The sequence below is a fragment of the Anas acuta genome, chromosome 1 (genome assembly GCF_963932015.1).
Source record: "Anas acuta chromosome 1, bAnaAcu1.1, whole genome shotgun sequence".
Classification (NCBI taxonomy): domain Eukaryota; kingdom Metazoa; phylum Chordata; class Aves; order Anseriformes; family Anatidae; genus Anas; species Anas acuta.
In genome coordinates this window covers 122365173-122390543 of record NC_088979.1, presented here as the reverse complement: position 1 = coordinate 122390543, position 25371 = coordinate 122365173, and the positions used below count along the sequence as shown (strand labels likewise).

At 48.8% G+C, this 25371-nt stretch overlaps 1 protein-coding gene across 5 annotated transcripts in view; it reads left to right on the top strand.

The window, feature by feature from the left end:
• Positions 1-11420, top strand: part of WARS2 (tryptophanyl tRNA synthetase 2, mitochondrial) — a 50472-nt gene extending 39052 nt beyond the window's left edge. For all 5 annotated transcript variants that reach the window (XM_068698811.1, XM_068698801.1, XM_068698834.1 and 2 more), the window contains one exon: positions 971-11420. In XM_068698811.1, the coding sequence (XP_068554912.1) occupies positions 971-1419 (449 nt within the window). In that variant the 3' untranslated portion in view covers positions 1420-11420. The remainder of the gene's footprint in view (positions 1-970) is intronic.
• The last annotated feature ends 13951 nt before the right edge of the window (positions 11421-25371 follow it).

Below are 25371 nucleotides of genomic sequence, written 5' to 3'. Positions count from 1 at the left end.
GAGGAATGCACAGCAGAGACCTTCGCCCCCAAAAGGGCAAGGAGCTCTCACCTTAAAAAAGACAGGCAGTAATAAACCTTTCTCAGTTTTCAAGCCTCAGTGACAAAAATGGTGTTAGACCTAGAGTGGGGTTTAAAGAATACTGATTATTGCAAGCCCTGTAGTTTCTAATGAACAACTAAACAGTAAGCACTGTAATGAGGAGGTGAATGTAGCCTATGGCACAGGGGGAGACTGTTTAACAGTATGGCAAAAGCTCAAACTGTAAAGAGAAAACAAAACAAAACAAAAAAAAACTTTTCACTTTCCTCATGAGAAGCATACCTTAATAAGTGCACAGGTATACACAAACCAATGACATGACCTAGAATAATGGAGCAGTTAGGGAGTTACTCAGACTCACTAACTGTAGGAAGCTTAATTACCCAGGTTCCTTCAAATTTGCAGGGAAGAGACAGAACCTTCCAAAAGGTGATTCAGAATAGACCCCTTTCTGGGGCAGTCTGAACTGTACCCTGTCCTTACACTGAGTACATAATCAGTCAATGAAGAGTACACAGTTAATTTAGTTGGTTGTATTAGATGTCTAAAGACAATTGGTGTGAATACTTTCTAAATTAGAGGTACTTTTGTGTATACCATGAATCATGTTTCGTGGTGAAAGACTGAAATAGTTTATCATGTAGCCACAGAAGATATTAGACAGTGTCCCCGCAGAAGTTTCCACTTAGAGAGTAGGGCAAAAATGAAGCTAGGTTTTCATTTAGTTAGGGGAGGTGAAAATTGACTTAGAAGGACAGAGAGGCCATAAGGACTAAATAGGAGGGTACATGATTGTGCTCACAACTCTTTTTTAAGCATGGGCAAACAGAGTTTAACCATACAGCTACCAGTGTTCTTAGCAACTGTCATAAGAAACCATTGTCTGTGCATGTGCATAATTGTTCCTTCTTTTTTTTTTTTTTTTAAGGTACAACAAAGAAAATAAAATCCCTCAGAGATCCAACGGTGAAGATGTCTAAGTCAGACACACAGAAGTTAGCTACTGTTAACATAGTGGACAGCCCTGATGAAATAGTGCTGAAATTCCGCAAAGCTGTGACTGACTTTACCTCTGAGGTGACCTATGACCCAGCCAATCGTCCTGGTGTCTCTAATCTGGTGTCCATTCATTCTGCAGTATCAGGACTTAGCATAGAAGAAGTGCTACACCAATCTGTTGGTCTTGACACTGCTCACTACAAAATGGTGGTAGCAGAGTCAGTTATTCAAAAATTTGCACCAATCAGGAATGAAATCAAGAAACTCCAGGAGGACAAAGCCCATCTGATACAGGTTTTAGAGGCTGGAGCAGAGAAAGCCAAAGAACTGGCTACCCCCATCTATCAAGAAATAAGAAGACTGGTGGGATTTCAGTAGAAACTGCTGAGTAGTTGTAAGGACTTTTGCTCCTGGGACAGTTATTTTGTTACTTGTATCATCTTAATCATATCAGTTTGAAACAGACACTCTTTTTATTTTTTCTTTTCCTATTGCAAAATCCAAGTAGAACATCTAAGATGTTTGCATCAAAAATGTGCGTGAAGCCAGTTCTTTCCAATGGGACCAGCAGTGAGCTTATGAGGATGGTCAGAGGAGGAGGGTGCAGGCAATCACAGTTCATGAAGAAATCCCACAAAAGCAAAAGACAAGGTTGCCCGTGTGTGTGTGTGTGTGTGTGTTTTTTTTAATACATATCAACTACTGTAAAAAAACTACAGTATAGGTAATATGATTTGAATCTCGCTAAAAGAGTTGTAATCTTCCCAATAACATCCTTAGCTGTGGATGTGGTCTTGTTACAGATGGACAGCTCATCCTGTTAATGGTTATTCAGCTCTGATACTGTGGTAGACTGTGTTCTTGAATAACCAGAAAGCATAGACTTACAAATAAAAATGCTCAGGGATTTGATGGTGAAGACAGAACTTACTGCCTCTCCCTGTTGTGTCTTCAAACCCAGTGTAATTTTTTGATTTACATCTAGTTTGTGTGAAGTAAATTAGTCTGTCTTATGGATACAGATATTTATACTGTAAAACTAATTCTGACTACTGGGCTAGATGGCCTCTTTTGTAGTCACTCCAAAGAATGTGCAATGAATGTGAATTTCATTTCTGCTGCCTGTGCAATCCTGCTGTTCAGTTCTGAGGTTCTTCAGCAGGAAACTACATGTGCTTCAGCTGCTTCTTTTCTACCCACTTTGGTTTAGCAGAGAACTCGGGGATTTTTGGTTCAGCATCAAATCTAAGATTCCTTTAGAAAAGGTTCCGGGTGGGGGGAGAGTGTGTGAAAGAGATCTTAGACTGATAAAATAGAGAACTTCCTGTATAATTTACAAAATTACTTATTTAAAAATTATGCTGAGGTCAGAGCCAGAACTATGGTAAAATATTTTGTTAAAATGAGATTAAATAGATCTTTATGAAATCTTACTACTGAGCCTCAGGAAAATGCAGTAATGGGAGAATGATGTTAGCATCTACTGATCCTATGCTTCAGAAGACCCACAGGATGGGACCCATGGGCCACGCTGTGTATTGGGGAGTGTGTGGTGAATGAAGGCAAGCTGTCAAAAGGAGACACTGTTCTCCTAGAAGGGGTCGATCATTCTTGTGAAAGCAACTGATGAGGCTTTGGTGGGGCCAGGAGCAAACTCCAAAATCTACAAAAGGCAGCCCTAGGGAGCACTGCAACCCCAACATGGGGCAAACAAGGTATGGGGTGGCAGTTTGCATGGAAGAGCATGCAGGAAGGGCATTGTCACTCTGCCAGTCCAAATGGCTAGTTATATTGATGTTAAATTAGTTAAGTTAGTTAAATTGATGGTCATAATCCTCTCAAAAAGAGCTTTAGCAGTGGTATCCTCCAAGAAGAAAGCTATGTCCTCTGCAGCACCTGTGGCCTCTGCACTCACTGGATCTGGCACAGCTACCCAGACAGAGCTCCCAAGGAAACAGCCATCCAGGTCTCAAGCTGCAGGGTGTGCCCAAGTTTTCTGTCAGTGTCTGAGGGCAGCAGTGAGCACAGCTGTTGGAGGTGTGGCCAGGCAGAGAAACTGCTCAGCCTAATGGCAGAGCTCTCTGAGGAGGTGGGCAGGTTGAGGAGCTCTGTCCCAGAGCTATAACATCATTAGCATAACCAAGACTTGGTGGAAAGAGTTGTGTGACTGGTGTGTTATGATGCACTCTTAAGGCTCTTCAGGAGGGATACAGGGGTGGCACCGTATGTAACAAAGGGACTCAGTTGTACAGAGCTTACAGTTGGCAATGACACGCTTGAGAGCCTCTGGATAAGGATTAAGGGACAAGCAAATAAAGTGGATGTCATTGTGGGAGTCTACTATAAACCACCCAGCCAGGTTGACCATACTGATCAGTTACTCTATAAAGAATTAAGAGAGAACTCTAGATCAGCTACCCTTGTCCTTATGGGTAACTTCAACTTGCCAGATGTTAACTGAGAATACCACACAACTGATACAAACAGGTCCAGGAAATTCCTGTGGCACATTGATGGTAACTTCTCAGAGCAGATACCAGGAAGCAGACTAGGATTGGTGGCCTGTGAACAGAGAGAGTCTTGCATGAAGTGGTGGCCATCTTGGCCACAGTGGCAATGAAATAGTTGAGTTTCAAATCTTTGGTGATAAAACTTCCAGCAAAACTTTGACCCTAGATATGGAAAGAACAGATTTCAGGCTACTCAAGGAACTTATTAGTCAGGTCCCATGTGATTGTGCTTTAGAAGGTATTGGGGTCCATCTGTGCTGGTCACTTTTTAAGAGCAACCTCTTTAAGACTGCAGGATCAGGCAATTCCAAAATGTCAGAAATCAAGCAGGTAGGACACAAGGCTAGCTTGACTGAGCAGGGATCTTTTTCTAGAGCTTAGGCAGAAAAGGAAAGAGCGTGGACATTGGAAGCAAGGTCAGGTGACATGGGAGGACTACAGAAATGCTGTTTGCCATTGTAGGGAGAAAATTTGTGCAGACAAAGCTCAATTAAAGTTGAAACTGGCCAGTGCTGTGGGGGACAACAAAAAAAAGGGTTGTTTAAGTGTGTTAGCAAAAGGAGAAACAGAGATGACATTGGTCCATTACTTAGTAAGGTTGATCACCTCACAAATAGGGACATAAACAAAGCAGAGATGTTTAATGCTGTCTTTGTCTGTCTTTGACACCAATGATGGGCCCTGGGACTCCAGAACCCTGAGTTGGAGGACCATGACTGCCGGAAACTCCCTGCAGACTCTGACCTATGCTGTGGGATTTGCTGCTCAAGCTAAACGCACATAAGTCTATGGGGCCCATAGGGATTCATTACAGGGTACTAAAAGAACTGGCTGATGTCATTGCGAGATCTCTCAATTAGTTTTTAATGGTCTTGGGAATCTGAAGAGGTCCCAGCTGACTGGAAGCTGACAAATGTTGTCCCAGTTTTCAAGAAGGAAGACCCCAGAAATTGCAGGCTGGTCAGTTATGCTTCAGTGCCTGGTAAAATTACAAAGGTCATTCTGGGAGTTACTGAAAAACACTTGAAAGGCAACACAGTCACTGCTAATGGCTGATACAGGTTTGTGAGGGGGAAGTCCTGTTTAACTAATGTAATTTCCTTGTATGATGAGGTTATCCATCTGGTTGACTGCGGGCATCCAGTAGATGTGATCCTTTTTAATTTCAGCAAAGCTTTCCATATTATTTCTCACAGTATTGTTCTGGACAAAACATCCAGCATACAGCTGGACAAAAACATAATGTGATGAGTAAACAATTGGCTGACAGGTCAGGCTCAAAGGGTTATAGTAAATGGGGTTACATCACCTAAGGCTTGATTTTAGGTCCAGTTCTCTTTAATGTTTTCATAAATTTCTCAGATGCAAGACTTCAAGGTATACTAAGCAGGTTTGCAGATGGCACTAAACTGGGAGGAGCTGTTGATTCCCTTGAGGGTAGAGAGGTCTTGCAGGGAGATCTTGACAAATTAGAAGGCTGGACAACGATATGAAGTTTAAGAGAAGCAAGTGCTGGATTCTTCACCTAGAATGGAGCAATCTCAGATACGCATACAGCCTATGAGATGAGAGGATGAAGAGCAGCCCCACAGAAAGGGCACTGAGGGTTCTGGTCAACACTAAGTTGAATGTGAGTCAACAGTGTGCCCTGGCAGCCTAAAGGGCCAGTTATACCTTGAGGTGCATGAAGCAGAGCATTGCTAGCCAGCTGAGGGAAGAGAAGCCTGGCTAAGTGCTGGTGTGGCCTCATCTCAAACACTATGTGTGGTTTTGGGTGCCTCAATATAAGAAAGGCATAAAACTATTAAAGAGTGTCCAAAGGAGAGCTACAAAGATGATGAAGGGTCTAGAAGTTCTAGAGCTCAAGAAGTGTTTGGACAACACTTGAAAATATGGTTTGATTTTTAGGTAGTCCTGTGTGGAGCCAGAAGTTGAACTCGATGGTTTTGGTGGGTCCCTTCCAAATCAGGATATTCTGTGATTCTAGTACATGCTAAAATGTAATAAAAGCCTTACTTATCCTATGCCAGCATATTTAACGGTGCTGTGTATGAAATTGCTGTACTGTAATGTAAATTGAGCTCTGTATTCTGTGAGCTCATAACCATTATATGCCTGTAGCATTTGTCATGGGGGACTGTAGGCTTATGTTATTGAGTTGGAAAAATGGGGGGTCTCTATATGATACAGACTTTTTAAATAAATATGATGTTCAGTTTTAATTTACTTAATTATCATGGTGAGGTGATTCAGAAATAACTAGTTAATTTTGCAGAACATGAGGTTGTGCTCTGAGTGTTTAGGAATCTGCACTGAGACCTGTATTTGTTAAGGATCTGAAGAAAGAGAGCCATGAGGCAAGAACTTGATGCTAGTTTCTAAAGTTAGTCAAGACTAGAGGAGCAGAGTAGATGGGGAGAATGAGGGGAAACTAAATGTAATGTAGACAAGTCCTCTGAAAAGAATAAGTGTGTTCATAAATAGTCTCTGGTTTTAAAATAGGTGTAGTACTTCAGGAACAGTTATGCACAGTTATTGCTGTGCATATTCAGGTGGTTTTGTAAGACTTTGGCCAGTGTTTCACAACAGATTCGTATATATATCAGTCTGCATGGGAAATAAGACAAAAAATTAACACACAATTCACAATTATTTTTATTCATTAATGTCAAGATGAAGGCTTATTGGGTTCATTTAACTCTCTTCTGCTTGTATCATAATTTTAACCCGAGTTACCAAAGAACTTGACGTACTTGACTTCTGCAATCTTTTTATCCCCTTTCTGTGGCACAATCTTAGCAGAGAAAGTAAAGAAGAAAAAAAAAAAGGACGAAGATGGTAAAATAAATTAAAATAAATAACAGAGAGCTGGATTTGTTACTTTTTGTGTTGTCCAAACAAAATATATTCAAGGGAAAGTGAAAGGCAAATGAATAGAAGTTGTTAAAATGTCATCTGTACTAAATATAGCTAAAGTCACGAGTTTAGCTATATTTAGTGAGTGGGACTTCATAGACTAAAGAGCAGGACAGTTCAGCTGAAGTAGATCTCCACTTTTTAATGATCTTTCTTTCACACAAAATCTCAAGCTCTGGCATTGTAAGTTAGAGCAGATAACATTATGAAAAGCAAATACCCCTTCCAGTTGTAGTTCTCCTCAACACAGCCTTGTTCACTTAGCACTGCATGCCAGCATTGTCATTAAGTGTTTTGCTGTGACACTTGGATTGGATTAGAGCAAAGGTCCCACAATTCGTTCTTCAGGAGAAACAGGCATAGTATTCATGGAGATACTGAAAATCTTTAACATTAATATATCTAATTTTTACCTCTCATTTTCCAGTAGCAAAGACAGGACCATGTATTCAAAAGACAAAACACAGTTTTAAGGTCTTTATACACATACGATACTCAATTCACCTAACACCTGGTACTGGCATTCAACACATCTCCTTTGCAGTAAAGAGGAAATAGGAGTATTCATACGTCTTCAATACTATTTTTTTTCTTTCTTGGTTTTTTTTTTTTTTGGGGGGGGGGGGGGGAGGGGGGGGGCAACATATTACATATCCTCTCCTACTGTTCAATTTAATAAAAATCCAATTTTAGATTTGGTTAAGTACAACTGCCAGTTTTAGTAATTATAAGAATATATAATTATGACTAAAGAAAGTATTTACAATGTAGTTGTTCCATAGCTGGTGGTGAAATCAAGAAACATCCGAAGTTATTTGATTGTCAAAGTTTGTAGCTTCCTCATTTCTTAGTGAAGGATTTCTGTATCATGATTGTCAAAGGCATGGGGCAAATTATTTGAAGCAAGTTTTTATTGAGCTTAGTCTACTTTTGTCATTCTCTAGCATCATACACACACACACAGTCTGTGGATCATTATGAAATTAAATAATTCTAAATTGCATCTGAGAGATGACTGATATCTGGACCCAGGTAATTCTGAACTGTTCTGCCCTGTAGAGCTTACTGCATTTGCTAAGCAGCCCTAAAGAACCTATCAAAAAGGAAGCCTGGTGGATGATGTCTAATATAACAGCTGGAAACAGAGCCCAGATCTAGGTAACCTTTTCAGCTATGATCAGTAATCTCTGTCTTACAGGCTAGAAAGAACATCTTGGGTGGTAAACTATTTTTTGTTGTATGTACACAATTACATAGGTATATAATTGTTTATAAGAAGAAGTATATTACAGATAAATAGATTATTAGATATTAGATATTATTAGATAGATTAAGTGGATGATTAGAATGTTTCAGTGCCTCAGTCATGTTGGTTTTTTTGTTTGTTTGTTTTCCTGAAAATCATATAGGGCAGAGCAGGAAGAAAAGCTTCAGAAGAGCCCTTTGGTTGGTGCATGGGCTTTGTACCTAACATATTTAGCAATGTTTCAATCAAATTCAGGGTTTTCTCTTTAATTTAACAATATATATATATTCCTTCTCTTTCCCCTATCAATTAAATGATTCTTATTTGCCTGGCCTATTTCCTTCGAGTAAGGAAATAACCCTTTCTTTTCTTCAGGAAGTTCAGACTTCTGTAAAATGAATATGTTCACCTACCAATTGTTGACTTATTTTAGTAGCTTTTATTTTAGAAGCTCCTGTCCAGGAATTCCCAAAATAAAAGCTACATCTGCCCAGTGGAGTAATCACAATACCGCTAACAACCATGGTCTTTAGAGTCTCCTGAGAGGAGACAACTATAACGTAGGTATTTGCAGGTGTATGCTGCCTATTTCAGTTTTCTGAAAGCATGGATTTTCTGGGAAGTTAACCATCTTGGCATTCAGATTAAGGGTCTGGCTGGACCTGGCCTGGCTGCCTCTTTGCATTCTTTGAACCATTTACTTGGCAACCAAAGGAGGTTGGCAGAAAGAAGCTGAGCTCGAAACAACATATGCTTGCTACTATCAGTAAAAGTTGTTTGATATCAAGCTACTGTGATCTCTTTGCTCTTTGAACTCCCTGCTTCCTCTTCAGAACATTTTTGTAAGCACACATTCTAAATGGTGTTCTGTGGCAGTGCTTACTTTAACAAAGTAGTGCAGATGAGTGAGAATAGCTCTTTAGAGCAAAACAGTTTTTTGGAGGACCTGATGTGATGTATCTCAGAGGGACTTGTTTCATGCTAAGTGTAGCCTGGTCCCATGGGTTTATTTACAACTGGAGTGCAGTAAGTACACTCATGAAATGCATTTTCTTGTTTGGTTTCATCCAATTCATGAACCATGAAACTTCTCTTTGATGCCTGCTGAATTGCAGTAAGTGGGGACAATGGGGAGTTTCTGCAAAGGGACACTCCTGCTCCTAGTCACAGTGCTAGTGTAGACAATGCCTGTGCTGCTGTGGAAGTCAACCTCAGGTGTTATCCCAGACTGGGTGGGTAAGAGATCAAATTGTATCTTTCCTGGTTGAAGAAAAAAGAGTTGAAAGATGGAGACGTATCCTTACTACCCTCACTTTCTTTGTTGCTCTTTGTTCAGCTTCCCTTTCTTCAGTGATCTTCCTTAAATACATGCAGTAATTTGTGGTCTTGGTACCTAAATCTCTTCCTTTCTCATTCCTGCATGTTTAATGAATGGGAAGCATATATGATAGTGGTTGGGACCACAGTATCAGAACAGAGATGGACCCAGCATCTCCAAATAACTGAAGAGGTCCACTTACGTTTAGAGATTAACACCAACTCCCCAGCAAATAACTGTTTATTAAGATCTAACTAAAATGTTTATACACTTGAGACATTTGTCTCTGCCAAATCCTTTTGTTCCAAGTCCTTTTACCACTGACAAGAAGATGTTGTATGTGAATCACGGTTTTGTGCTCCCAATTTAGCCCATGAAATTTACTGGGAAATATGTCTCTAAGATGACGATAAAATTCAGAAAAGGTCTGGATGTGGTTCTGGTAATGGCAACAATATGGACCCATGTGGGTTTGAGTCTTACGTCTAATGAGCATGCTCTTTCAGTGGTCCAGCTTGTCTAGATTTGTTTTAAGAACAACACATGTATCTTTCACTCTGTTGATATCTCTGTTTGCATTACTGGATGATGGCTACCTGTTCACAAATAGTTGCTTCACAGAGAGAAAGAGGTAGCATAGGGAGTCTAGTGGAAAAGGTTTTCTGCTCAGAAGAGATGTTTTCATGCCAGGAAAGCAAAAACCCTCTATCTCCTATATTGGACTATCTAATTTCATTTAAATTATTGGTCTGTTTCTTTTGCCTGGGCAAATTTGGCAATAATAGCTATAAGAAGAAAGGCACTTTCTTGTGCAGTCAAAAGTGTTGGAAGGATCTAGGCGTCTCCTCTCATTATTTCAGAAGTACCTTCCATTGAGGGACTTTACTGTTTGTGTCAGCCAATTTCAGTGAAAATGCTACAGAAAAACTGTGATCTTCTGTGACATTCATCCATCTAATTCAAGCTTTTTTATTTTATTTTTCAGCTCAATAGGTTGTGAGGCAAGACTTTTGTTTAACTTTGAATTTCCAACCAAGCTGTCTATCTCGCAGTCCTTTGGTGACTGAATGGCATCCGAAGTAACAGAAAATCCTTTCTTGTCACAAAAGATTCTGTGCTGATTCTCACCATCTTTTCTGTATGTTTTTGTTGATGATGATGAATTTTTTTTTATTATTGATTTTTTTGGATGTGCTAATGCTCATATTATGAAAGATTTGACAGTATTTATTTTGCTTTGTGCCAATGAAAAATCATTCTGCCTGTAACACTTCCATATTGTTATGCAGAGGCCGCAATTTGATGATTATTTTACTTTTAGGCAGCTTTGTTTTCAACAATTATTTTATATAAAATGGAATGTCAGCCTGTGCTGAGGGATGAGCCCAGTTGCAGTAAACAGTTAACAATCTGGTAGAAATTTTACTACTGTGGTAAATTGCTGTCACAGAACACCATGACTTGAAGATGAGATTATCCACTACATGAGTGGTCTCATACTGCCCATGGACATGAAACTAAGCACTGAGCTTAATGTCTGTTGTGCTGTCATGCTCTCAGCACTCCAACATGGCTGTGAGGCAGCAACGGCAAATCTATGCCACACCAGAAGGCTCGATCAGTTCCAGATGTGCTATATTTGGCCTATCTGCAAGATGAAATGTCAGGACAAGAGTTCCAACACTGAAGTCCTTACAAGTTATTAAAAGTTTGGTAGTAACAGCATGCTTGTAAAAGCCTGGCTATGGGAGCATGGCCATAGTCTCATTCATATGGTTGACATGACAAGTCACAAGTCTGTGATGAAGTAAGCCATCTGCTTCCTTTATACAATCACTGTAAATAAAGGCTGTGTGAGTCTAATCTGAAGGGTTAATGGATTAACTCCCACAGTTGGGGAGCAGCAGCTTACAACAGAGTAAGGTGGAATCATGTCTCTCTTACTGCCGTAAATCATTATGAAACAAGATGCTTCCAGTTTAGGTGGAAACTTCAGGATGTACAAAGCAGAAGCACAAGATCTTGTATGGACAACGTCAGTTGTCCCATGTGTTCTCCTAAGCATGTCTTCAGTCATAGTCTGATTTTATTGTCATCCATCCACATGAAGCAATGGTCAGGTACTGATAAAGTCAATGAAACGTCTGTTAGACGCATTGAACACGTGTTCTTTTTTTCTGTCTTTGGTGAAAACTTCTTTCATGATACCCCAGCATCTACAAAAACATATTGTTAAGCTAAGTACAGATGAGATTTATCAACGTTGTTACTCTCTGATGTTATCCAGTGTTTCTGGTGTAGGTGGTCTCTGACTTCATTCACCCTGTTTACCTTCATGTTTCCTTCCCTAAACCATACCCCTCTGAGTAAAGAAAGATCTTGAATGTTACGGAACTGACTTTTTATTGTGACTGAAAACAGTTGTTCAGATGTATTTCAAGACACTCTTCATGGTGTTTGCTGAATGAATAACAAAGATCTCAATAAGTGGCTCTTGAACTGAGCACTCAAGCCAAGAAAGATCGTCCTGAGTGGGTTGAGGCTTTCTTTGCCCACATTTGTTCCTTCACTGTCTGTCTGGCAGATGTTCCTACAGCAAGAATATGAAAAAATAGCAATATTCTGTTTCTGCTTAGGCTTGTGGGCCACGAGTAACCTGTGAGTGGTGATGTGGTATCCATTCTTCTTAAGTTACCCTCATCTATTTTCTGATAGTGATGGAACTGCTTGCCAACCCTTAAAACTTGAAGTTGTGTAGAGGGAAGGGAAGGGAAGGGAAGGGAAGGGAAGGGAAGGGAAGGGAAGGGAAGGGAAGGGAAGGAAGGGAAGGGAAGGGAAGGGAAGGGAAGGGAAGGGAAGGGAAGGGAAGGGAAGGGAAGGGAAGGGAAGGGAAGGGAAGGGAAGGGAAGGGAAGGGAAGGGAAGGGAAGGGAAGGGAAGGGAAGGGAAGGGAAGGGAAGGGAGAAAGAAAATTAAAAAAGAGAGAAGGATGAAAGAGAGGAAGAGAAAAAGAATAGATGGAAAAAATGTGATTTACTTTACAGTGGCTGTGGCTTGTTGCACACATGCGCAGGCTGTCCTGCCTTCTGTCCTGATCAGAAAGTTGCTCTTGAGATTCTTGCTCTTAAAAATACGTTACAATTTTTTTTCTTGCAAGAGAAAGAAAGTTGTGCAGAGTGAATGTTGAACTTTAATGGCTGCAACTCTTTTAAAAAGTCCAGTCATTCTGGGACATATGTGGAGTCCATGTGGACAAGGCAACTCAAAGGACCACAGTTAGACTGTAGTTCTGATGCACAGAAAATGCCCCATCATGTCAAGAACACTCCTCAAGAAGCACTAGACATACTGTGTAGTTGCAGGCTGAGTGCACTGGACCTGAATGAATAACCCATTTCTTTCTCAGAGCACATGCATTCTCAAGGCACGTACATTGACACACGAGGCAGAAGGGCCTTGATGGACTCTGGTAAAATGTTGGTTGGCAGAGGATTATTACTGCTACCATTGAGAAAACTAATCCAAGCTGCAACACTCCTGGCTTGTGCCCAGCAACCTGAACCCCCTAGAAGTAAACTGTGAAGTAGATGAATATACCACATGGACTGTGTGAATGCTGTATGTTGCGTAGGATTGCTGTGACCCATTGGGAAAGTGCCATTTTGGTGTTTAATAACCATTGCAGAAATGGTTCAGGGATGTGCTGGGATCCTGAAGATCTTGGATTCAGGTGTGTTGCTGACCTATATGTGAGAGCAGGTTATTCTGGCTCCACTGAAGATGAAATGTGCTTTTGCAGGTTTCTTATTTCTAAGGGCTCTACTTCCTATGGAGACACAGTGTTGTTAAAATAGACTTCAGATTTATCGTACACGTGTACAAAATAACAGCAGAATTGAGGTGGTGAGCATCACTGCTATTTTAATCCATTTTGCTTACCCACGTCACATGCTGGCAGACTGCCTTGGAGTGGAAACTCCACTTTTTTCCTTCTTTAAGCCAGCAAAGTCCTGACTCAAAGGGCTTCACTCTCCTCTTTGCTTGCCTTTGAAGAGATGGATTAGCTGAAGTGTGAATGTCGTCTTTGTGGTTTATGAGGATGTTTCAGTGGATGATGAGTGGGTTGTCAAGGGAGATCTCTGGGTGGCCTGAGAAGATTTAATGGATGCTGGAAGGTTTGGGGGAGTTGTCTTAGCTCTCTTCAGTTTAATAAAATGCTTAATGTATCTGCAGTTGAATATCAGCAGCTGAAAATTAAAATAGAGATTTCCTATCAACTTTGTAGAATGTGTTCTTCCACAACTTTGTAGAAATCAACAAAATGTATATCAGCAAGGCCATTGTGGTCTGTAGTTTTTAATCTACTTTGTGTCTTTGTTGTCTGCCTTCTGGTGTTCTGCTCTTTTAGTGTTATTTCTATGGGAAGATTTTTGCTCTCTTCTTAAGAAAAAATCTAAAAATGTGTTTTGCCTTTTATTTCTTTGACGTCCTTGAACAAATTGCTTAACTTGTTTTGTCTCAGTTTTCTTTGCTATAAAACGAGGCATGTGAGATTGCATTGCGGAGGTATAGGAAGGCTAAGCTAATATTTGCTAAGCGTTTTGAGCCTTCCAGTTGAAGATGCCTTCACTTGGCTTTGAGTTATAGTATTTCTTCCTGAGATGCACTATTAGTGGTGCTTGTGGCATGAATAAACATAGTGAAATGTGCCAGAGGGCAGCCAGTTCAATCCGGAGTAATAAATAACGGATCCAATGAAAGCATCAAAGTTGTCTGCTTCACAGAAACCTGTAGGCTATTCCACCCTAACTTGATACTTTTTGTTCTGCTTCAAAAATGCCTGAAAATATCCCAAAAGCAGCTTGCACTACAATCTCTGCTGCAGCTCCTTGCTCTTTGTCTCCTCCCTGCAGCCTGAAAGTGAGGGCCTCTAGCAAGGATCTAATATCAAAAGAAGGGTAATGCCACTACAGGGAGGGGAAAAATAATTACTAAATTTCCTGAATAGTAAACAGTTTGGGCTTGGTGGTTTTTTTTCTTTCCTTTTTTTTTTTTTTTTTTAAGGAGCAGTTTTGGCCCTCGCTGTGCTGGTGGATGTCTCTAGGGCGGTAAGCCTCTCTGCTGCTGCTGCAAGGCTCTTCCCCACCCCTACCCCACCCACCCCGTCCCGAAAATAGCCACCAATGGAGCAAACAGGTTGGGCTGGGGACGTGCCACGGGAGCTCCGCCGCGGTGGGGCGGGCGGGAGGGAGCTGCCCAAACGCGGGGGGCTCCGCGCCCCGAGGCCGGGGGGCGCAGCGCGGCGCAGGGCGCCAGGGGGCAGCCGAGGGCGCGGAGGGGGCTCGGGGGCGGCGGGGAGGGGGAGAAATCGGGGTCTCCCCTCCCCTCCTCGCCCTCCTGTGGCTTTGCATGCGGGGCGAGGTGGGGCTCCGAGAGGCACGGAAGCTCTGCCAGGCTCACGCAAGCCCCCCGCTGGGCACTGAGGCTGGGCTGCGCCCCCCTCCCGCGCCCAGGGTCCTCCGTGGCCCCGCGGTGTTCGTCCAGCCCCGAGCGTTTCCCAGCCCTGCCAAACGCCCAAAGCCATCCGGAGGAGCCCCGGCCCTCGAGTCGCCTTGTCCGCTCCCTCCCTGCCCCTCCTAGGACGATGCGCCGGAGGCCGCCCCGAGGTGTCGGCAGCCTGAAGGGAGCCTTCCTCCCCCTCCCGCAGCTTTCAGAGCAAAAATCGGGGCAAGCTCTGCCCCGCCGTCGGGGTGGGGAAACCCCCCGGGGGCTACGAGGTTCGACTCGTGGCTCAGGCCCCCTCGCTCTGGCTCGCTCCCGGGGATTATTCCCCCCCAGCACTTTCCTTGAAGCGAGCCGGAGGCTGGGGAGGATTTCGGTGGCCGAGCGGTTTGAAAGGGTGCGGGAGGGGACTGTGCAGGCGCGGTCACATCTGCTCGTCGAAGGTCATTTGCTACCCTAAGCACCAAAATAAGAGCCGAGATGAAGGCTGGCCCGAGCTGACACCTCCCTAACGCCAGGAGAGAAGGAGAATCGTGCTGCGCTGCTCGGGAGACCTTTCATTATTTCATGTTCAAGAGAGGGCATTAAACAGGATCAGCAGGGCAAAATACACCTGATCCTGCTCGTTTCCGCCACAGCACCACGCGTGTATCGGCCGCTAAAGAAGCACGTCTTCTTTTGTTGCGGGACGGGCTCTGCTCTCATCCACGACCTTTTCCTCCTGGCTTTTCTCCTTCCCCGCCGACTAGCTAAAAACTGCGAATAAAACAGCTAGAAGCTGTGCCTTCCAAACAAAAGCAAAGACGCAGGGTTGGGAAAGCCACTTCTGCTCCCGTCCGCGTATCCCAGCCTTGGGGTGATGTTTTTAGCGATGCTAAACCTGGCGGGGCCCGGCGCCGCAGGTCTGCGAGCCCCGTCGGGGCGGTGGAGAGGGGCAGCAGACGGGCGGAGAGGGGCTGCCCGGAGCCCCCGGGCCCTGCAGCCCCCCTAGGGCCACAGGTTGGCGGGTGGGCAGCGGCTGCACGCTGCGCTCTTGCAAGCGCTCTTGCTTTTCAAGCATCTCAGCGGGAAAAATCGCAGCAACTTCCCGACGAGCAAAAACAGTTTAGGGGAGAAAGAGGAAACAGAAAACGGTTAGGCAGGTGATCTGTTCCCAGCAACGAAGCCCCCAGCGCCTGACACCTTTCCGTGCGCGGTACAGCTCTAGCAGCCGCGGTCAGCTCCGCGGCCCCCTGCTGCTTTTCCCTCGGCAGAGCCCGGGGAAGCCTCACGGCTTCCAGCGGCTGCAGGAGCCGGAGCCGGAGCCGGAGCGGTGCCGAGGGCGCTGCGCATCGCCCCCGCGGCTCGCCCCGGCCGGGCGCTGCCCGCCCCCGGCTGCTCACCCCGGCTCGCCCCGGTCTCCGCTGCCGCTCCTCCCGGCGTCCCGGGGGTCGGCCCCGCCGAGCCGCTTTTCCGCCTGCTTTCAGGCCACTGCGACGCCCAGACCGGCTTTTCCCAAGCGTTGCCGTGCCCGAAAGAACTTTGCCGAACAAGCGTTTGCCTCCCAACCACGGATATAATCTTTCTGGGCTTTCTTTGTAATGAGCTCCATTGAATCAATGCTGCAAAGCTCTTTATCTTATAGTGCAATACGGAACGTGGCTTTGTACACATATGGTTTAGTTTTTTCCCTCTAATTCTTGCGAGCTAGGCAGTTTTGAGTTGGGAAAGGCGTATTTATAAGAATTTGACTCCTTCCACATTCTAAGGCTTGCAGTGGTGTAGGGTGTTTGGGGAGATCTGTCTGAGCAGAGGGATTAAACGAAATGTCGGGCAAAAGCACTGTTAAGAGAACTCTGAGGAAGCGCTTCCATCCTTAAGACGGAGTTAAAAATGCTTTGGAAAACCGCGGTTGCTCTTGCGGAAAGCAGGCGAAGCGCCGAGAGATCGATTGCCATAGCAAACAGATCGAAAATTAGAGCTAAGATCCCGTGTGACACAAGCAAACAAATAAACAAACAAACAAACAAACAAAACCAGTAAAAAATAGATGAATAGCAATGAAAGGAAAATAAAGAGAGAGAGAAGGGACGCGTAAAGCTGCTGGTAACAGAGGGTGAGTGCGATGCCGGGGGGGAGCTCCGGGGCGCGCAGCAGGCGGGGGCTGCTTAACAGGGGGCGGGCAGGGGGCAGGCAGCGCCGCGGGGCGGGGGGCAAGGTGCCAGGCAGCCCCCCCGCCGCCGCCGCCCTCAGGTGCCAGCGCCCGCGGGTTGCTCCCCGCCCGGGAAGCAGGGTCTGGGGGCAGCCGACCCCAGGCGGTGCCGCCGGGACCCCGCTAGGCTCCCCCCACGCTGCTCTCGCAGGAGCCTGGAGCCCGCAGCGGGGGCTCGCCCGCCTCTCGGCCCCGCGTGTGTGTGTGCGTGGGAGCGTCCTCCGTGTGTGCGTGTGTGCCGTGGGCTGCTCTGTCCGTGCGCGGTTGCTGCTTGAAGGCATCCCGGCAGCACTGTCCCCGGTGTCCCCACGAGCCGCTGGCCAGGCAGAGGGGTGAGTATGGTGGCCCCGGGCTGTCACCCCTCTTTGCGCTGTGTCTGAGCCGCCAGCCTCTCAGCATCAGTTTACTCCGCGTCCTCCTTCTTGCTCTGAACTTGCCAGGAAAGTGTTGGTGCGGTTTTACTCTGTGCGAGACAGTGGTTGCAAACGCGATATATGTTTCCATCCAAATAAATAAATCCGAGTAAGTTCCGCTCTCTGAATTGTGCCAGCCCTTTCCAGGCTGAGCTCAAGCTCATTTTCTCACTTGCTAAGTCTGTCTGTCCCCCTGCCTGCCGGTCTATCCTCCTGTCTGTCTGTCTATCTACCTATGGGGTTGAACTTCTCGGGAGAGGCAGCCTAGATTAAATCAGTGAGTGTTCAGGTATACATCCATTCTTTTACCAGTTTGTTTTGGTGTCCCTCTCCCTCCCTCCCTCCACCCCCAATTCGTTCGTATTTGAGTTATGAAACGTAGAGAGACCCGTCTTATTCTTGAACGGCTAAGGCCCCCAAACCAAAACCCAATCACAGCAGTCAAAAGTCAGAGGGCCTCCATAAAGGAAATATATTTGTATTTATATTTGTATACATGGGCATCGACCTGTTAAAAGCTCCCGAGCCGTGTCAATGTGTAAACGAGAAATGTCAGCTCCTGGATGGTGTGAAAAGATGTAACATTCGCCTCCCTGTAGGCGCATTTGGAATAGGCTACCAGTTTGATGTTGCTTTTTCTCCGGGAATAAACACAGACTGATTTCCGAAATAGTTACGTTTTTTTCCACCGGCATTTCCCCCGTTTCCGTGATGTAGCCGCCGTTGCGAGCGGGACGTGAGCGATTTCACAACCGTGTATTGGACGGCGAGTTAATACAACCACTCCAGTTCTGTTTCTAGACAGACGTGTTTTGGGAAATGGCAATACCCTAAAGAGAAATCGCTTCACGAAAGGAAGAGCCGCTCGGCGTTTAGCCCTGAAACTGCGGCTGGGCTCAGCTCTGCTGCCGCGGACATTCCCATCCCCAAAAGCTCGGGAGCTTTTACTCGTGATCGAGCTGAAGTTTCGTGCTCCATCCCAGAGAGTGCGGGAAGGCTGGGGGAGCAAGGCTGCCGCTCTCGTGGGAAGGGGAAGCGTGTGCCGAGTTTATTTTCCAGTCCGGGGTTAAAACGAAAAGAAGGCCTTTTGAAGCGTGGCTTATTGGGACGCGCCGTGCGAACCTGGAAACCGAGCGGTGAAACCTAAAGAGGGGACAGGGAGCCGTGAAATCTTTCCAGCAGCAAGGAGGATTAATCCCGTAACAGCGCGGCTGGACCGCGTCCTCCCGGGACGTGCGCTTAAAAAAAAAAAAAAAAAAAATCAAAAAAAAAAGGAAAGAAAAAAAAAAAAAAAGAAAGAAAAAACACAAAACCGCGGAAACCAGAGGAGCTAAAGCCGTAAAATAAAAGCGGGTGGTGCCAGAGCGGCATCGCGCAGGCCGACCCGCATGGCCGGAGCCAAGGGCGGTGGAAAGCAGCGGCCACGCGAGGACAGGGAGGGGGGACCCGCCGTGTCCCCGCGGTCCCCCGGGCAGCACCGCAGCCTCCAGGCCTCCGCGGGCTTGCCCTTCTCGGCCTCGGCTTTTCCAGTCCCCGGCCTCGGCACACGACGGTTTAAGGGACGCTGGGGGAAGGATTAGCGGGGCAGAAAAGTGTCGTGGATCTTCTGATTGGAAATGGGCTAATGGGATGGCACTGGAGGCCACCGAGCCCCTGAAGAGGCCACCGCGGCTGGCAGGAGGAGAGCGTGGTTTGCTCATCCTCCCTTTTCTCCCGTGTTAAGACCACTTATCCCGAGGGTCCCGGGGCAGACAAATCCCTCGTAATGAAGGGAACAGAAGTCCCTGCGCTGCACCCAGTCTCCATCCTCTGCATCCCCTGTCGGGCCGACGACGTCTGCTGGTGAAATCCTCCCTTGTGCTCCTTTCCTACAAGTTATTGGGTTACACTCGGCTGTTGTGTTATATGGGGCATGTGCAGGGTTTTTAGAAGCCTCTATAAAAGAATAAAGACTCAGTCGCAGCCCGAGCCTGAAACTCGTTTCCCTACACGTTATAACACAGTCCGCAGACGCCGTTTGGTAGCGAAGGGATTGGGGCGAGCAGAAAGACGAGTCTTGTATTATTTCTATTTGATCGAAAGAAGAAAGCCGTGTAAGGTGTTTCCTGTCTACTTGAGATTTTGTATGGCCCTTTAGGCAGGTTATTTCTTTGGAAAACAGCCACGGAGCCCATTGTCTTTATCTGATGCTTGAAAGATTGGGGAGGAGAGGAAGGAGAAAAATCATTGTTAAAAACACTTTGAAGTTGTGCAACTGTTGCTGCTCCAATTTTTTTCTCCAGTCTCCAGATGCACCAGAAATCTCTACTTTGATCTCACAAAGCAGCAATTTATATTTTTTAATTTTTTAAAAAATGGTTGGGTAGCTCGGCGCGTAATGGCAAACATGCAGGGAATGAGGTCATTGGGCAGCGCTGGGGAGGGGGCGGGGAGGCAGATAGTAAATGCCGAGAGCGCAGGAATGAGGAGGCAGGGAAGGAAGGGGGCTTGCTCTCCAAACGAGCCTGGCTGCGGGAACATCTGCTCAGGGCTAAGTTTTACATCCACGCTTGTTCACAAGGGAAAAGTCTCTGCCAGTGCACATGGGTCTGGCTGGAGCGTGCGAGGGATGTTCCCTTCGCGATGCCTCGGCGAGGGGCGCGCACGTCGAGCTGCCAGGAGCCCGGCACCAGCAGCTCTTGGCAGCGTGGCCGGGGAACAGCACGGGAACGGGGGTGATAAGGCGAGGCCCAGCACCCGAGGCGGCAGAGGGGACCAGCCCCTCTCCTTCAGAGCACCTGGGGGTGCCCCTTGCTGTCGCTGGTGCGTGCCCGCCTCTGTGAGCCCTCCCCAGCAGCGGTCGCCCCAGACAAAACCTCGAGCATCACATCTCTGGCAACCTCCCCGTCCCTCCGGCCAGGGGCAGCGCTAAGCGTTCCCGGACGGCAGCAGGAGACTCTCAATTGCCTCTTCGGGAGGGCCTGGGGGCTCCTCGGGCCGTCCCCTCCCTGCCCCAGGGCTTGGCTCCGGGCAGGGACCGACCCGTGCGGAGCTTGGCTGCGGGCGTTTATTTGGCTAAGGGAAATCAAATTCGAGGAAAAAGCAGGGACGGACCCCAGAGACGCTGGTCCAGCCACTCTGCCATCTCAAAAACAGCGCCGGCCCCCCGGGCCGACTCTCCGGCGGTTCAGTGCCAGCTCTGCTCGTCTTGAACCCTGCCAGTATGCGGGTGATTTTCTACCTGGGCAGTCTCTGCCCTTGGTTTGCCTTTCCATCCCGAAGGTGTCGGCTCGGCTCAGCCCCGCTTTCCCTGCAGTCCCCTCATCGTGCCCCTGCGGGGCTGTTTCCCGAGGCTGCTCCCCGCCTGCCCGCTCGGGATGCGCGGAGGATGCTCCCTCCTGGACCCCAGCAGCCCCCGCCAGCTGCCTGGACCGATGGGAGCCGCTGGCACCACGAAAACCTCTCTGCCATCCTGCGGCCGTGCGCGGTCCCGTGACACGGGGAGCCAGGGGCACGGGTGTCCCCCCCTGCAGCCTCGGTGGGGAGCTACGAGCGAAGAAATCCTTGGTCTACAGGGGGAGAAGGCATCCCGGTACCGCTAGAGGTGGCCCTCCTCTGGGAAATGGGAGGTGCGACAGCGCTGACCAGCGGGTGAAGTGGCGAGGGAGGCTGGGGGGGATCTGTCGGGACCGTACAAAACGATGTGTTTGTTTTTAAAGGGAGAAGTGGGGCAGGGAGTGGGGGGATAAAGTAGGGGGTGGGGGTATAGCGACAGAAACGAGATGCTGACACTGAGGAGTCGTAGGGAGACATCAACAATTGGTGCCTATAGACCACATCAAAGGACTGCAGAGCAACAATAAAATGCCTTGAAATACTTCTTAATGCAATGTTTGCATTGGGCAAGTCCACAAATGACGCCGGTTTTGCCATCACAGGGGAAAGAAAGCAGCAGATGAGGAGGTTTAGCCAACATTCCTCTGAAACCCGGCTTTAGAGAGAAAAGAGGAGAAGGGAGAGGGAGAGAGAGAGACTTTTATAATCCTGAAAGGCAAGAAGAGAAACCACATCAACGGACAGCGAGCAAATGCAGCAGGGCAGCATTATCAAGACACAGGGGGATCTTAGCAAATAGTCTGATCTGCAACAACACATCTGTAAAGAAGAAAACTTCAATTCCTTGTTATTACGGGGACATCTTTGACTCGGGTTGTCACTCGGCCCTGCTGTTTTAAAAGACGAAGGCACGCTTGTCCCCCCTTGCGCATTTCCCCCCGGGGGAGCTGCGGGTACCCAGGGCCTGGGGCTCTTCCCAGCCTCTGGAGAGCTTTTCTCTGGCGGGGCGGCCCACGGTGCAGGGGGGGAGCGGGGGGCAAATGTGTGTGCTGGCGAGGGAAAGCCTCCCGGTTCCGGTCAGCCCCTGCCAAAGAAGCAGTCACACTCAGACGAGCGTTTAATTGCTATTGTGTTTTTTTGTTTTCCGAAGGCAGGGCTCCTATTCCCCGAGCGCGGCTGCAGTGTGGCACAGGCTGGCTTTGGCTGGTTGCTGTGCGGCAGCTCCAGCCGCGCAGATCCCGGCTCCCCGAAGCCCAAAGTCGGCGGCAGCACCTCTTGCCCGCCTGCCATCCTCGCACGAAGGATGCGGGAGGCTGAACGTCCTCCTGCACGGGCAGCGGGGCCAAGCTCCGCAGCCAGGTCTCCCTCGATGGGCTCCTGTCGCCCCCTCCCCTCTAAAATCGCTGTGCCCTTTCTGTCCCACCCAAATCTCCCACCTAGCCCTCAGCCAGCGCTTGAGTTCCCCAGCCACCCCCCCCGCTGCTGAAGCCAACCTCTCACGGATCCCCCCGACGGCTGCGCCCACCTGAGGCAGCCTCGGGAAGCGCTCCGGGGCTGCCCCCCCGCTGCTGCCCGGGGGGGGCTTCGCTCTCCCCGCCGCAGGGGTCTCAGCATTTGGCCCCGGTGGTCAGCAGCTGGCTGCTGCCTCCCGCCATCAAAACCTTGCTTGCCGAGCACCTGAAGGGCTGCACCGCGGGTAGGGGGGGGTCCCTCTGCAGGCTGGGTTCCGTGCTCCCCGTCTCACCCCTGCTGCCCCTGCTCCGGTGCTGCCACACGTCCCTGGTGACCCCGTGCCCTGCCAGCGGGGACGCGCAGGGAGCGTGCACGGGGGCAGGGAGAGGCCTTGAAGCGGGGAGAGTCCTCCGGGGCCGGCCGCACACGCTCCGGGGTCTCGGGGTCGCAGTTTTGCGGTGATGCCTCCTCCTCCGGGAGACGGAGGAGAAGATAAATCCTCCCGATACGGTGATAGAAAATGACCCAGGGGAAAAATAACCAGCACCGAGCGGGATTCCCCGTTTGCTGAGAGCCCCCGGGAGCGGCCGTGCTGCCGCGGGGAGGAAAGGTTCGCTCTCCTTTCGTTTCAAAGGTTTCGATCTTCCAATCGGGGGAACAAAAGTTAAAATAATAATAGATAAAAATCTCCCTATTCGGCTGGCAAGCCACACTGCAAACGGTAGAAGCAGACCGCCCCGGGATAGCCCAGGGTTTCGTCCCGGATAGCCCAGTCCCCGGCAGCTTTTTGGTGACTGGAAACTAATAAAAACGGCAATCACAGCTCGAGTAATAATAATAAACCTGGGTAAATTCCGGGCGCGGAGCGAGGTTTGCGGTGCAGGAGGGGAGCCCGGGCTAGGGCCCGGCGCGGCGGTGATGGGCACCGCGGACTTTCCTTTCCCTCCCGCCCCGTCCCGGCCGGCCCCGACGGACCACGGCCAGCCCGTGAGGATCGGAGCTGGGTTTTTGGCGTGCCTGGTTTACACAGCGGCCGCATTTCACGTGGAAAAGGACGGAAAGAAGCGGGGTCTGAATATCTAGGGTTGTGCCGCACACGTTGCCCGAAGCAAAGGCCGGTGACCGCTCTCCTGCTTTTGCGGCCGTGCCTAGCGCTGATAGCACGGCGCGGAAAATGCCTACTTTCGACAGTAGAGTGATCACATCCTTCAGCCCCCCCGCTCTTTTGAATAGCCCCATTAAAGTCTGTCGAGTTTTAGGATCGGCGCTAAACGGGATTGTTTACAGTATAACACACCATGTCTGAGGTAGGGGAGCGCACAGACCTCTCTTGGTTCAAAGAGCTGTGCCTTGAAGAAAAAACATAATCCCCTTATATTTATTTTTTTGACTGAACACACATTGAAATGCTCTGCGTAGCTCGGCTTTCTTCCCTGGAAAAGCGGACTTCGGATCCCGTCTCGGTAACAAGGGGCCGGTTGTCCGCCTACGGTGCCCCATACGAGAGCCATTGTGTGCGAGACCCGCAGCGTTTCCTGGGGTCGCCGTCTGTTCGGCGTGTGCTAGGTGTGGGGACGGGGGGGAAGGCGGCTGCCAGGTGAGGGGAAAGCTCGCTTGGTCCGTCCCCTTGCAGCTGGGGTGGCTGCGAGGTGCTGGTGGACCCCACGCGTGGGAGAAGCACCGCATCTCCCTACCTACCACAGTGAGTCCCCTGTGCCTGTGGGTTTGGGAGACGAGGTGTGCATGGCGCTGGGGGAAAAAAAAAATAATAGGAAAAATAATAATGAAAAAAAAAATCCAGCCAAAATTGTAATAGCGGCAATAACCTGTAGCTCTTCAGCGCACTGCCGTGTAAAATGCTGTTTGCTGTCGGCGTGGGTTTTCCCCTTTTTCTTTCCCTCTGCCACGGCGGTAAAGCAGAGCTCGGCCGGGAGCCTCGGGACAGAAACTTCCCCGCCGGCTGCGTTTGGGCAGCCCCGGCCCCATTCCCAGGACGGGACCGTGCTCAGCGGCGTAGCCGTGCTAAGCCCCCCGGCCCCTGGGAGATGCTCGCCTCTTGGCCCGCAGCCTTCCCGGGGGCCGCCCCAGCGGAAAATCTCCGGTGGCCTGGGGTCGGCTCGCGTGTCCTGGCTCTGATGGTAAATCTGGCTAAAGCTCCTAGGTCAGGATCTTGTCCAGATTCAGCCCCGCTGCCGGTTTTTCCTCTGCTTTTTCCAAGGTTCCCTTACCCTCTAGGCTTTCTCCTCCAAATCCCCGCCAGGGCGGTTTATTTCTTGGGGAAAAAAATATGAAAAAGAAAAAAGAAAAAAAAAAAGAAAAAGAAAGAAAGGAAGAAAAACGACCAAACAAACACCGAGGACCGTTCTGAGATCTTTTTTAGTCCCTTCCCGCCCTGAGTACACCTGCAAATGGGGGGCAGGGGCAGGGAATGGGAGGCCACCAGGAAACCTCGGAGACCCACTGCGGATGGGGTCGGGGGGCCAGGGGGGAGAGTAGAGAGGCCGCGGAGCCCAGCCTCCCCTTCCCCTCTGCGCCGGGCCTTCCTCACCCCGCCGTGCCAGCCCTCCTCGGGGGGAGAGATAAAAGTGTCAGGAAGGTAACGAGGTGGGTGGCGAGCTCGGAGGGGCCGGGAGCTGCGCCGCAGCCTTCCCGGGGAGGGGAGACCCCCGCTCCCCCCCGGGCTTGCTGTCCCCGGCCCTGCCCTTGGCCTCTCGCCACCCGAGAGCAGCGGCCACGGGAATTCACCTGCCAAGGGAGACCTCAGCACGGGGCAGGTAGAAAATCTTCAGAGGAAAGAGTAGGAGGGTGGGGGGATTAAAACATAAGGGGCAGCGGGAGCAGCAGCAGACACCCCCGGGTCGCCTGTGGGGTGGGAGCGGGGTGTCCCAGGAGGGTGCGCCCCGAGGCTGTGCCGAGGACTGCAGAGCTCCGGGAGCGAGGAGCAGGGGAAGCGAATGGGGATTTTTTTTGTTCGAGCAGCAATAGCTGAAAGCCGCGGACACTCCGAAACCCCGAAAGCCGAACGAAGAGGGCTTGTAGACAGAAAAAAAAAAAAAATGAAGAAAGAAAAAAATATCAGGAGCCTCACTTATCGATCTGGGTTGTTCTGAAGTTTAGGGTGGTAAATACAAAAATGCACGGCTCTTAACCCTGCGTTCGCTGTTCAAAGTTAGTAGCTAGCAAGTCAGAGGGCTCCCTACCCGGGACCTTCGCCTTTGTGAGGGGAACCTGCTTTGTTTGAATTATTCATCGTAATTGCCTATTTCCAAACAGCTCCACGGGGAGGCTCCGAAATGCAGTCAGGTCTGCAATCAGCGCCCGCGAAGAAGCGACGCCTGGAGCTGGAGGAACTCCGGGGCCACTTTGGGCTCCCCATTCCTGTCCCCTCCCGGAGCCCGGTGGCTGGGTCGGGGTGCGTGGCAGGCCCAGGGACACGGGGCATTTTGCTGCCTGACGCCCAGGAAAGCT